The sequence below is a fragment of the Bos taurus genome, chromosome 13 (assembly GCF_002263795.3).
Source record: "Bos taurus isolate L1 Dominette 01449 registration number 42190680 breed Hereford chromosome 13, ARS-UCD2.0, whole genome shotgun sequence".
Lineage (NCBI taxonomy): Eukaryota > Metazoa > Chordata > Mammalia > Artiodactyla > Bovidae > Bos > Bos taurus.
In genome coordinates, this window is record NC_037340.1 from 31,564,718 (window position 1) to 31,579,160 (window position 14,443).

The window sequence follows — 14,443 nt, forward strand, 5'->3', positions numbered from 1 at the left end:
GTGATATCAAGATTGTATCAATGAGGAAGACACATCTGAAAACAAGCAAGATTTGTAAACGGAGGGAAAACATGTATATCTACAGCTGATTCATAATGATGTATGGCAAAAGCCATCACAGTATTGTAAAGTAATCATCCTCTAATTAAAATAAATATTTTAAAAAATTCTATATATATAATGCACACATATATATACATGCAATGTATACATGTATGTATTTCATATATAGGAACTAAAATCTAAATTTGTTTATGGAAAAAATTACATAATTTTTTATTTTATTTTTTTTATAACTTTTTTTAATTTTAAAACTTTACATAATTGTATTAGTTTTGCCAAATATCAAAATGAATCCATCACAGGTATACATGTGTTCCCCATCCTGAACCCTCCTCCCTCCTCCCTCCCCATACCATCATCCCTCTGGGTCGTCCCAGTGCACTAGCCCCAAGCATCCAGTATCGTGCATCAAACCTGGACTGGCAACTCGTTTATTACATGATATTTTACATGTTTCAATGTCATTCTCCCAAATCTTCCCACCCTCTCCCTCTCCCACAGAGTCCATAAGACTGTTCTATACATCAGTGTCTCTTTTGCTGTCTTGTACACGGGGTTATTGTTACCATCTTTCTAAATTCCATATATATGCGTTAGTATACTGTATTGGTGTTTTTCCTTCTGGCTTACTTCACTCTGTATAATAGGCTCCAGTTTCATCCACCTCATTAGAACTGATTCAAATGTATTCTTTTTAATGGCTGAGTAATACTCCATTGTGTATATGTACCACTGCTTTCTTATCCACTCATCTGCTGATGGACATCTAGGTTGCTTCCATGTCCTGGCTATTATAAACAGTGCTGCAATGAACATTGGTGTACACATGTCTCTTTCCCTTCTGGTTTCCTCAGTGTGTATGCCCAGCAGTGGGATTGCTGGATCATAAGGCAGTTCTATTTCCAGTTTTTTAAGGAATCTCCACACTGTTCTCCATAGTGGCTGTACTAGTTTGCATTCCCACCAACAGTGTAAGAGGGTTCCCTTTTCTCCACACCCTCTCCAGCATTTATTGCTTGTAGACTTTTGGATCGCAGCCATTCTGACTGGTGTGAAATGGTACCTCATGGTGGTTTTGATTTGCATTTCTCTGATAATGAGTGATGTTGAGCATCTTTTCATGTGTTTGTTAGCCCTCTGTATGTCTTCTTTGGAGAAATGTCTATTTCGTTCTTTGGCCCATTTTTTGATTGGGTCATTTATTTTTCTGGAGTTGAGCTGTAGGAGTTGCCTGTATATTTTTGAGATTAGTTGCTTGTCAGTTGCTTCATTTGTTATTATTTTCTCCCATTCTGAACGCTGTCTTTTCACCTTGCTAATAGTTTCCTTTGATGTGCAGAAGCTTTTAAGGTTAATTAGGTCCCATTTGTTTATTTTTGCTTTTATTTCCAATATTCTGGGAGGTGGGTCATAGAGGATCCTGCTGTGATGTATGTCAGAGAGTGTTTTGCCTATGTTCTCCTCTAGGAATTTTATAGTTTCTGGTCTTGCGTTTAGATCTTTAATGCATTTTGAGTTTTTTAAAGCTAAAAGGTGACTTTTAAAAAACTTAGGTACATTAAAAATAATAATCCTCTCCAAAACAAAGAAACCTAGAATTAAGAAGGTCAAGATAGCAGCAATTATTCAGTAAGTGAAGGTTAGTGTCTGTCTCCTCCAAAGCCTGCTATCTCATAAATGCAGGCCACTGGCCACAAAGAGAAATAGGACAACACGTGCAGGAGGATCAACGCAAAGCCATCACTACCATGGACAAGCAGCTCCCAGAACGCCTGTTCTGGACCCAGGATTAATGATGTCAGAGGCCCACGTGAAGGACAGGCCCACTCGGTGGTGACTATAGGGGCTTAACTGACTGCACACATCTACCACATTTTAAAAGAAGGTTAAGCAATTTGCCAGTGCAGGGGACATGGGTTCGGCTCCTGGTCTGGGAAGATTCCACATGCAACTGAGCACATGCACCACAACTACTGAAGCCTGAGCATCCTAGAGCCCAAGCTCCCAACAAGAGAAGAAGTCACCACAACGAGAAGCCTGCCCACCGCAACACCGCAACTAGAGCATAGCCCCTGCTCACTACAACCAAAGAAAGTCTGTGTAGCACCGAAGACCCAGGGCAGCCATAAATAAATCAGGTTTTCTCGCACATATTATATATTTTCACAGAACTTTGAAAAATCCTATTTTACCCTATTTATACCTTTAAATACTGAGAAAAAGTGTTTATGAAATAAAGGCTATAACATCTATCATTTAAAATATAAAAGCACAAATTTTGTATTAGGTATCAGATAGTTTGCAAACATGTTACATATGTTAATTCACTTACCTGTTACAACAACCCTATGAAGTTGGTACTGCAATCACCCCCATTTTACAGACACATAAACTAAGGCAGAAAGTGGCTTAGGTAGAGCTAAAATTCATGGTCTGTCTGTCTCTGGGGTCTGTGCTAAATTTCCTTACTACCAAAGTGACTACTACTACTTGAAAAAATAAACACTGAACTAAAACTTAGAACTTAGTTGCTATTAGACAGTAAATCTCTTTTCTCTCTATAGTACTATGGAAAGTACCTTTGATGACTCATCCTAAAAATGAAAGATAAAAAAGTAACAGTAGACTGGGAAATAAATTTCTGAGTGCAATTCTCACTTCTTTGTTTGAAGATGTTCTCATTCCCTTTGTGACATAAACTAAGACAAGGGAAGTCTATGTTTTCTTAAATAACATTCCCTGGGATAGTTCAAACTGAATGAGATCACCAAGAAAAAGGCACAGAGGACAAAACAAACCCGGTTGCTGTGACTCTGCTTGGGGAATCAATTACCAAGAGGGTAGTCAAATTCTATTGGAGTTTGTTCTCCATGCAAAAAAAAGATGCATTCCAAACATCAAGTGTAAATCCATTATTTAAATTTTAAAACATGATCTATTTAACCCATGATGTTCTTTAAGAATAGTACTGTAATAATATTACAACAAGATTAGATTTAGCAAAGCCTGGCTTTTCTGTAGTCAAGCTCCCAGTAAGTTATCAAAAACACATTTCCTCCTTGTGAGGAAATGTGAGGGAGATTTGTCTCTTCCTTCCCATGAGCTAGGTGCGAGGGACACCCTTCACCTCCCTCTGCCTAGGAAACCAATGGCATCCACAGAGTGAGAGCCCCTGTGCCAAGGAAGCAGGGTCAGGGAGAGGCAGTAGCTCTAAGAGGCAAAGGCACTGCATCCAGTCTCCTAATACAACAATCCCTGGCCTTCCTCAATGACAAAAGGCATCAGGGCTTCGTCTTTCTCACTCTGGAACCCTATGTTCATTTTTGTTCTTGAGATTCCATCTTCAGATTCTCTAATTTGGTGTCAATTCTGGGATTTGTGCTCTCAAGTCACCCTTAATTTCCATTAGGAAAGCTCCTCCCTAGAGCACCTCTCCACTTTCTCTTTTTCCACTTAAACCTTGTAGGGAAGGAAAAAGGTGTCTAATTGATAAGAACGTACCTCCTAGGAGAAAAATACAAATAACATACCTCCCACTACACACACGCAAAAATAAATTCCTTAATTGTCTTTTATTTATTTTTTTTTAAAAAGACAATTCTAGGCATTCTTTCACAACAGTTAGTGTCGGGTTATATGAACAGGACTCCTAGAAGCAAAAAACAAATTTTAGAAAGATGCTATTAACAACCATCTGAAAGATGCTATTAACAACCATCTGTGGGGACAGTTGAGGAATTGCTGATTTGGCCTTTCTGTTCCTGCAAAGCACCTGGAAACATTACTAGAGTAAAAGGAGGAGAATTGAGTCTGAAGGGAATGGCAGGTTGTGAACAAAAGCAGAAACAGGAGAGAAGATGTCAAAATGGCATAAACAGGAGAGGAAGGGTTCTCCACCTCTGTCTGGGCAAGGGTTTATTCGTAACTCACACAGGAGTCCCTAATGAGTTCGGAGACCATTAATAAATGAAAGCTGGGGTCCGCGTGTATCCCACATACCAAACTCTGGAGGAAATCCAAGGAGATTTGCTATTTCTTTAGGAGTGAAAAATCGAAGTTGAAGCATTGACAATCTCATTATCTTTTCTTCTTGTGACAAACTGGTAAGGGATTTGTAGATATTCTCAATCTGTAGGAAAACATCCATGATAACTAATAAGTAATAAATAATTAATAGAATGCAATTAATTTGTTAAGATAATATCATCTGCTGTGAGGCAGTTTAAAAATGATGAACATATAGTCCACCACAACACACAGAAGCCCAGGGTAAAAGTCTGTGCAATGAACTGTATAATTGGCTCTTCAAGGGTAAGATAAACTCTGAAAACAAACAAAAGCTTGATGTTGAACAGATCAGGATACTTTCAGTGTGTCTGTCATTTTTGGTCTCTCAAAAATTCACTCATAAGAATATAAATAACAAATAAATAACAATATAAGAGAAAAATAGTGAAAGGAACTTGGTCAACCAGTAAGTCAGTTTTACAATGCAAACAGTCATTTGAATGTTTAGGTTTATGACTAATTTTATCAAATTAAGACATTTTCTTAAAGTGATTAAATATATTTAATAAATATGATTTCTCAAATTCTGACATTTGTTTGCCTCTGATACAGTTTTTACCATGGGTAAGTTTTATTAACAGTTAAAGAGTTTAAATCAGCATAAAAGAAAATAATGTGATTTCACTGCAGAACTATTCAGACGTATATAAAACTTACAATACATCAAGCTTGTATTCAACCATGACACCTCAAAGAATTTGCAATTGAAGTATTAATAAACAGCCTTGCTAAAATAGATTTATTTTTCCCTAAAAGGCATTTTTATAATATGTGCTCCAAAAGAAGGATTTAATATTTGTGTGTAATCTTAGAGAACATTAACTACTGTACTTTGCATTTCAAATTATCCTCAATGGAGTATAAAAAGAGGGGCAAAAGGTAAGGGAAAAAAGTAAAAATATAAAATACTTCTTGTACATATATCCATACCTAGCAACAAGAAAAAGACTTATTCTATAGTAAATAATTATTATACACATATTCATTCCAATTGAATATGTAAAATTCTTTTAACATTCTCAAATTTTAAGTAGTAAATAAAATTTTATTTTAAAATATTTTCAAAATATTTAAGTCCTGAAACCACGCACAGTACCTGCACATCCTCTGTTGTCTGTAACACAGATCCTGTCCCTTCTATGTAGCGTCCATAACTGAAGAATTAACACAAATATTTTGTAACATCTGCTTGTTAATGATAGATTTCTTAAATATTTCTTGAATGAATCAATTTTACATAGCTACATCTTTCTGAAATATTCTGAATAATATCACATAAATATGCTTTGTAATTAAAAAAATTAGGTGAAAGACTTAAGATCATATTTAAACTTCTCAGACACTAAACTTGACAAAGTTTTTTGTTGTGTAAGTAATATTTGCATTATGCATTATTGTCATTTTTATAAAATGTCAGTTTTTAAATGTTCATCACATTTAAATGCACAGGAAGTATGCATTAGTTACAACTTTTATATCCAAATACTATTCAGTACTAGCATCCCTGACACATTAGACCAAATGTTATGAAGGTGAAAATGAATAGCAGCTATTTTTCTTCAGATGCCTGAACCATCATTTCTTCTCATGAACCCAAAATCCTATTCTCTCCAGCCCAGGACAGACTCAGGCTCATCAAACATGTATCTACCTCCTACTGTAACACCGTATGTTTTAACTATTTATCCTGCAACAGTCAGACTATTGTTTTAAAAAACTATATTAAAAATATAAAACACTACAGAGAAAAGCTGTTTCCTTATATATCATGTGTGTGTCTGCTTATATTATCTACACTAAAATAGATTTCACATTAAAGCTTCTTTTATACCATTTTTATAATTACAAAAGAATTTCAAGGTTTTTTTTTTTTTTTTTTTTAGTTACAAAAGTGATAAGTCCTGCTTTATGAGAGTCCCAAAGAGAACCTATCAGACTTGGAAACAGACAACAGCTGACTGAAGTCTTTTAAGGTGATGCAAGAAGCAATAAACCTATTCCCCTAGAAGTACAAGGGCAGAGTATGAGAAAATCAGGATAAGCCTCATATGATTATCTCAGGGGCAGAGTGTCAAGACAACTAGCTAGCAAGTAAAGAGAGAAGGTTTGAATGTTTAAATCATAAAACTACCTATCAAATGAGTTTGAGTGGTATTAACAAAGAAGAGGCAGGGATCTTTTATAAATTCTTCTCCAAAGATCTTATTTCCCCTTCTTTCTAGGTTTAAAAAGAAACCTGAAAAACACATTTATTAACACTTGGGAAATAAGCCAAAGGCTATATCCCCTAAATGTCCAGTAAAATAAATTATGATATACCTATACCATGAGTATAGCAAAATTCTTAGGCAATAATACCCAAATTACATTGTACAGTCAAAAAAATGGGTGCATAATAATGATTATAATATGCTACAATTTACTTAAAGAAGGGGGTAAAAATATACATGTATATTTAGATACCCTGTACACAACACCTCTGGAAGATCAGACAGTAGGGATGGAAACTGGATGAACAAGAGGCAGAGAGGAAAGGAGTCTTACAATCTCAGTTCCTTTTGAAATTTGAACCATGAGAATATAACTACTTACCCAAAAACTAAAGAAAATTTAAAGTGCTCTAATGTGCTCCAGATTATTCAATCTTATTTCTTGATATTAAAGTTTAATTTCTTCTTGTACACTGATTATGAAAGTGGACAGAAATTTTTGAGGTACCACAAAAAGAAAGGTGGTAAAAAATTTGCAATTTGCCATCTACAGAGACCATGTTTTCACCATGGGTATGTTTCCACCATGGGTAATTAAGCTCCTTCGAAGGTCGCCAAACAATGGCCTGGCCTTTCATGAGCACTTTCGTGGGCTGTGCACATGATGTTCTGCCAGAAGCAATTTTTACTTGTGCATTCTACTGGAACAGGAAGGCAGGCAATTAAGGGAGAAAAAAAAAAACAAACAAACACATTCTAGCAGAAACATTCTATAAAATGCTCCTTGTTTCCAGAAGAAATAAAAGAGACAATAGCTATGAAAACTTGGTTACTTTGGGTATGTCGTAAGTAGAGGGTATGTCGTGAGTAGAGACTCTTTAAAACTTACCCTTTTGTAAAGCACATGGATCTTCTGGAAGTGGGTTTAACAATGTCTAACAAAAGAGCGTATCGCAGTAATGACTTTGGTGGTAAAAAGAATGAATGCTTGTCAATGTCATCTTCAAGAAAATCTTTTAGCATTCGCACAGAGAGATCGCTGTCCTGTTGATGTTTCCTGTCAATTTCTCCTGCAGTTTCAAGCTTAAAAAGAATGGCCTCTTTTCCAGAACACTGTGTGCTGCTATCAAAGCAAATCTTTGGTCCAGTTTTCTTTTCTTCAGTTTTCTTTTCTGCATTTATTGCATATTTAGGGGGATGTTCAGATTCAGTTTTGGGGAACTCCATCAGTACCTGGCATTAAATAAAAATATATAAATTGTCAAAAGCTTTCTTAAAAATAAAAAATGAGTTAATAATATCCAGTCAACATTATGCAAAAAAATTCTTTGGCTTTCACTGAGCTGTCATTAAAAAGATAGACATTGAGGTTTACTAGTAATTTATATAAGCTACTACAAGTTTTTCATCATATAATGATAGGCCATCAGTCTGTAGATAATTTATTTCATGAAATTACTGCTTTCTCTAGTAATAAAACCATTCAACAAAATAATAGGAAGTAGGATGAATATACCGACAATATCATATTTGGAAAAGAAGTTGAGAAAGCAACAGGAACATTTCCAGAAATGTGTTTTGAATCAAAGCTTACCATTCTCCTTCGTTAAAATAAGCACTCTTTGCCCTGAAAGGTTATTTCTATTCCTGAGCCCCATAGGAAAAACTTGTTCCTACAAAACAGGTAACCTTGTATAAAGTCCTATTTTGAGAAGGATAAAATAGTTCCAGGAATTTTTAATGATGAAATCTTGGTTAATATACTTTATACACTGTTTTTGGAACTATCCACATTGAAAGGGAGACACATTGCAATTGTATAATATAATACAGGCGTGTCTTCCATTGGCAGGCGGGTTCTTTACCACTTGTGCCACCTGGGAAGCCCCATAATACAATACCCATGTGTGTAGTCACTCAGTACTGTCCAACTCTTTGTGACCCTTTGGACTGTAGTCCACTGGGCTTCTCTGTCCATGGAATTTTTCAGGCAAGAATACTAAAGTGGGTTGCCATTTCCTATTCCAGTGGATTTTCCTGACCCAGGGATCAAACCCATGTCTTCTGTGTCTCCTGCATTGCAGGCAGATTCTTTACCCACTGAGCCATCAGGGAAGCATAAAACTGGTATTGTGTTACACGGGGATTCAAACGATACTACTGAACCCCTGTTAGTAGGACATGACTTTTAAGTTCTTACCTGTGATGATTACAGAGAGCTTCACTGAACCACTGAAACTCTGTTATCCACGTCAATTTTCAGCAGAAGCATGTAAAATTGCTAGCATAATGAGAGAGTCTATCCATAGCAATCGTGCATTTCATCCTAGCTTGTACTAATCATTACCATATTTTAATCAGTTAAAGCTAAACAGCATAGATTTCAAAGAAAATGCAACCGACATGTGAATTTTTATCAACAGTGGTCAATGGCTTCTACTGAGGGAGAAAAATAATGGATGCAAAAGAATCAGTGGTCGGAAGAGAAATTATTGGGGGGTTCATTTCCCCCCCAATAATTTCTCTTCTGACCATTAATAACAGCAGTAATGGTAATTTTTTACTTTCAACTTATTTTTTGTAATGATGAAAGAAATGCTTCTGGTTTTGTTTCAAGCAATTAAAGCGGTCATATTAGGAATGGGAGGGCTTCCCTGGTGGCTCTGTGATAAAGAATCCCCCTGCAAATGCAGGAGACACAAGAGACGCAGGTTCAATTCCTGGGTTGGGAAGATCTCTTGAAAAAGGAAATGGCAACCCACTCCGGTGTTCCTGCCTGAGAAATCCCACGGACAGAGGATTCTGGCAGGCTACAGTCCAAGGAGTTGCAAAGAGTCAGACATGACATAGCAACTAAACAACATAAAGAGGGGCAAAAGGCTTAGAAGAGAGACTGAATGCATGCTCTTTACTACAGGCGTGAGAGGACACATGAACCCCCACCGGTACTGTTGGAAAATAAACAAGCAGCCTGAGACCTACTTACAACAGATGAATGATGATGATGAGAACAACAATAATAATAATACCTGACCAGGGGCCTGAAAAGGGAATGGCTCTGGCTGAAGCTTTGCAATAAGGAAGTACCGTAATCTTGAATTTGGAATGCCAAGCTGAAAGTGAAGCAGAACAGGTAGTTGCTATGGGAAATTAAAGTGATCTACACTAACTGTTAGCATCTAGTGGAAAAAAAAAAAAACCTCATACACTGTACATTAATTTACATCAGGTCTACATTAGTTTCTGCCAGACAAAATTCCATTATCAATTTGCACAAGACTTCCCTGCAGCAAATTCTTGAACCTTTTAAACTGTCACTTTGTACCTTTATTTGAACGAAATAAAGATGGAATCAGATGAATCATATGTCTACGAGTCACTTTCACTTTATATTTCCCAGGTAAGAAGATACATAGATTTTCTTACATTCATTATTGATAGTACAGTAATCATAAAAAAATAAAATTCACATATAGCTATAAAATTCAGATATAGAAGGAACCATGTCTGAACTAATTTTAAGATTTGCCTATAATATTATTCAAAATGGATCCATTTTTTTTATTGAATCAAGTTCCCTTTGGGAAAATTTATTTAAGTTTATAATTGTGGTACTTACAGAGGTTGGAGACAGTAGAAATTCTTGATACTGAAAACCACAATTTTCTATTGTTTGTATTAACAGATCTCTGAAAAGACAAAGGGTAAGAAAAAAGGCTTTCACTCTATAGTTCAAAATGCAGTTCTTATATAAAATATTACACATAAAACTTCATTTTATGTGAAAACTATACCTCCATTCAACTTGTTTAGAAAGAGAAAAATCCTGGGTCTTAAGCCTAATATTTGAGAAATTACATTTCTCAAAAAAAGAGATAATCTGTATTATAAATAAAAAATTGCTAATCCACTGATGGTAAATTCGTTATTGGAATGGAGCTTTGTCGCCCATCAGACAGGGCAACACTGTCACAGACAGCAGGTGAATCGAGGACTCAGTCGGCTGCATTCTCTCCCGTGGGGCAGCCACCTGAAAGGGCCCTGACACAGGGCTTGCTTCTTCAGTCCAACAGGACAGAAAATGCCTATGAGAGGACCAATTCTTACTGAAAACATTTCTAATTCTAATGAAATGGACACCACTTAAGCAGCTAAAACTGAGAAATACAATTCGTATTACTCATTCTGGAAAAATTCAAACATATCAAAACGCGAGAGAATCAGCTGACCCTAACCTTGTGATACTTCACATTACTATTGGAAAACTACATTAATGATAAACTACATAACATATCTTAAATGTCAGAATGTACACCTTTATTTTTCAGACCTTTATTTCACAACAGCTCTTATTATATAAAACACCTACTCTAAGATGAACACAAGAGAAATACATTTCTTACCTTGTAGAAGACATTTCAAAACCTTTAACGTTTTCTAAAAGAATATACTTCGGTAATTTTTGTAATCTAAAACAAAAACAAACAAACAAAAAAACCAAACAGAATTCCAAACATCTCAATACTAAGAAGTAAGAAGCAAAGAAAATCCTTACTTGTGAGAAATACGAGGTAACTGTTCAAACTGATTTTAGAAAAGAATTTTACAAAGGATGGAGATGACATATTTTAACCCTTTCCCCCATAAACATAGCACACTTGATAAGGTTAATATTTGAAATATTAATTTCCACTGAAGTTTAAGTGAAAACACAGGACTGCACAGAGCTTTGAACTGCACAGAATGGCAGTTCAAAGGGCTGACGTTTACGTGGAATACAGCTTTTAGGGTTAGCAGTGCGATTTTCCAGGCCATGGGCAATAGCATTCACTAACATTAGCATCATCTGCACTAATCCTGTGAGCAGAGGCAATACAATTCAGCTATTAGGCTGTAACACCCTGTCACTCACTTTAGCAGCACTGTAGAATCAACAAACATTTTCAGTCACTCTATCAGTCATGGCAGAAAATAAATGGCATGTATAGTATCTGTAGAAGCTGCTAATTTCTATAAAATGATAAACATCACATTCTTCCAGATGCAAAGTTTTACACCTATGGTAAGCCTGTACAGGAACCTAAGTTTTTACCTTGGGAGAATGTCTAGAATATGTAAGAAGCTATTTGTCCTTGGATCAGTCACATCACCTTGCAGGCCAATTCTGAAAGGGATAAGAAAGTAAGTTCAAGAATTGTACATAAAGATATCAAGTCACTTTTAAAAAGGCAAGACAGAGAACTACAATTAGTTGGTCCTCACAAAAAATATGATCATCTCTGTTGCTATAAAGAACAAAACATATTTATTCATTTAATTAAAACAAAAAAAGCTTTGTCTGTCTAGTAAATGTAGTACTTATAAAAAAATAATATGCCCAAATGACTTACATGAAGCAAAGAAGAATACGAAGTTAATGAAGAATTAAAAACAATTATCCTCTTAAAATCAACTTGTTTAGGAAACACACACACACACAAAATTGGCTGGTGACACCTTTCGCTCTGCCCCAAGGGAGACAAAAGAAGTTCAGAGGGATGAGCTGGTTGGGCAGGGTGGCAACATAAGAGTTGATGGCACTGAAAACTAATCACATCCAAGTAGACCAAGATAGTAGGTAAGATCAGGACGATCTTGTTCAATGTACACGGGAGACAATAAAGGTGAGGGCTTGAATCTACACAAAGGTGTTGCAACTTGGTTAGACTAACTAGGTCAAAACAGGTCATGTGAAAATGTGGTATCTGGTTCAGCAATTAGATCTTTTTTTTTTTTTTAAGAAATTAAATCTTATAAGTAACATTCAATATGATCAAGAACCAAGCAGAAAGGAAGACTAGGTTGGGCATAAATTATAATAACAGGGGATTAGGATTTAAGACCTTGTCATCTATTAGCTTCAAAGTCTTAAATTACTTGACATTACTTATCAGTTCCTCATGCCTGACAGCAGGACCAAAATCATCAGTGGATCTGAGGTTCAAATGGGAGAGGAGAGTGGACTTGAACAGATTCCTCAGAAACCTTGGTTTCTTCTCATTGAGTCCCTTTCCCCTCAGAGTTCCAAATGATGATTGTGTTGCAGAATCAGACTCTGCGGCCATTAGCAGCTGGATCTGGGCTGATATAGAGCGAGAATGGTATCATAGGGAAGATGTCCCATTGCAGGGACATCTGAGGCATCACAGTGCTGGGGCTGCACTCTGCTCTGAGCCTCCCACTCATGGCAGTCAAAAAGGCCACACCCTTGCGTAGCTCAGATGGAGCTACGCATCTCATCCTAGCTCAGGATGGAGATGACATATTATAACCCTTTCCCCCATAAACATGGCACACTTGATAAGGTTAACATTTGAAATATTAATTTCCACTGAACTTTAAGTGAAAACACAGGACTGCACAGAGCTTTGAACTGCACAGAATGGCAGTTCAAAGGGCTGACGTTTACACGGAATACAGCTTCTAGGGTTAGCAGTGCGATTTTCCAGGCCATGGGCAACAGCATTCACTAACATTAGCATCATCTGCACTAATCCTGTGAGCAGAGGCAATACAATTCAGCTGTTCACCTATAAAAAGACAGTATACTACTGCACATACCATAAGCTTGTTGAATTAAATGGCAAAATCTAGTAAGACATTTGGTTGGTTGTCATTACCATTATTACTTAATTAAAAATACTATTGTTAAAAATATCTAAATGAAGATAGATTAATCAAGATTTTATACAAAATATAATTCCCTGAAATATAGTCAAATAAATACCTTATAAGAAGAAACTGAATTGGAACATAGCTTTAAAAAAGCTATTTCATTAATTGTATGTATTATTAAATGTACGTATCAATTTTGAGAAATGCAAAATTCACAGATGCATTCTTGCCTACCTTTAAAATTTTACAATTAAGTAATTTAGGACTTAAATATTTATTATGAAAATTGACTTTGATTAATCAATGTTAGGAAGATATTCCTGAATGCCGATTAATTTAAGTAATTCAGAGTAATTTGGGTCAGAAATAAATATTTTATCTTCAGTAGGTATTAAAGAGGTACCACATAGTCTCGCCATACCTACGATGACTATGACCAAATCACTGTGCTCATCTGGCAGTTAACTGCTCTTTTCCTCGTCATTAATGCTGACTTATAAATGTGCATAGAGAAAGAGAATTATGCATGAAAAATTTCAAGACTAGGGAAATGCAGCGAATGGACTTTATAGTGTCCGTGCCTGAAATTATAGTATATTTGATTTAATGAATCTTTCAAAAGTATTCTTCGTAACAGAGAAATATATATTATACATACCTTGTGAAGGGCTGACAGGGTGGGCTCATTAAAATCATATTGAAAGATAATCTGTCAAACTCTTCTAGTGTAATGCCCTAAGGAATGAATATTTGGGGTTGGGGGGAAAGAATATAAAAACATGCGTAGAAGGGGGAAAAAGGAAACATGCTAACTACAACTAAATATATCAGAAATTGTGACTGCTTAGTTATAACACTTAAAAGTTTATAAAACATTTAATACTTTTAAAATAAACTTCAGTTAAACTAACTTTCCAAAGTGATTTTGTGAAGGAAGTGGAGCAATAAGCTGAAGCTATAAAAGATTAAGTGACTTCCGCCAAACCCTAGGACCAGCCCAAGCAGAGCTGGAAAGTTAGATCCTAAGCATTTCATGCCTCTATGATACCTCAAGTCTAATTAAGACTGCTGTGATTTCAGGAATCAAACATGGAGAACTTTATTTCATAATGAATTTCAGCAAAAGATCTAGAGAATTATTAACACCTTTCTATTAATATTATTTATTTACAAAATGCGATGTATTGACCAGTCACCACTTCTCTCCTGTCTGTCTCTGTCAGTATATCACCAAACAGACAAGGGTCCCACTTTCCGATGTCTGCATACTGTTTTACAGTTGTGTGTAGTCAAAGCACCTCAAAAGATTATAAACAAGATGAACCAAACAATGCCTACTGGGCTAAGCAGTTTTAAGATGTACTGTTTTGCTCCTTTATATACAGTATCAGAAGACAAATACAGAGAAATACAAATCATGGGTTTGGCCAATTCTCATTAGGCTCTGT

The 14,443-nt window shown here is 35.9% G+C and overlaps 1 protein-coding gene across 10 annotated transcripts in view; it reads right to left on the reverse strand.

Annotated features, from left to right (window-relative positions):
• The window catches only part of TRDMT1 (tRNA aspartic acid methyltransferase 1), a 104,498-nt gene that overhangs the window by 15,438 nt on the left and 74,617 nt on the right, over positions 1-14,443 (reverse strand). For 8 of the 10 annotated variants that reach the window (XM_025000332.2, XM_015473979.3, XM_025000333.2 and 5 more), the window contains 7 exons: positions 11,434-11,505; positions 10,745-10,810; positions 9,961-10,030; positions 9,371-9,454; positions 7,231-7,574; positions 5,228-5,285; positions 4,063-4,192 (listed from right to left, as the gene is read on the reverse strand). In XM_025000332.2, coding sequence (XP_024856100.1) covers positions 4,063-4,192; positions 5,228-5,285; positions 7,231-7,574; positions 9,371-9,454; positions 9,961-10,030; positions 10,745-10,810; positions 11,434-11,505 — 824 coding nt within the window. 10 annotated transcript variants of the gene reach the window in all.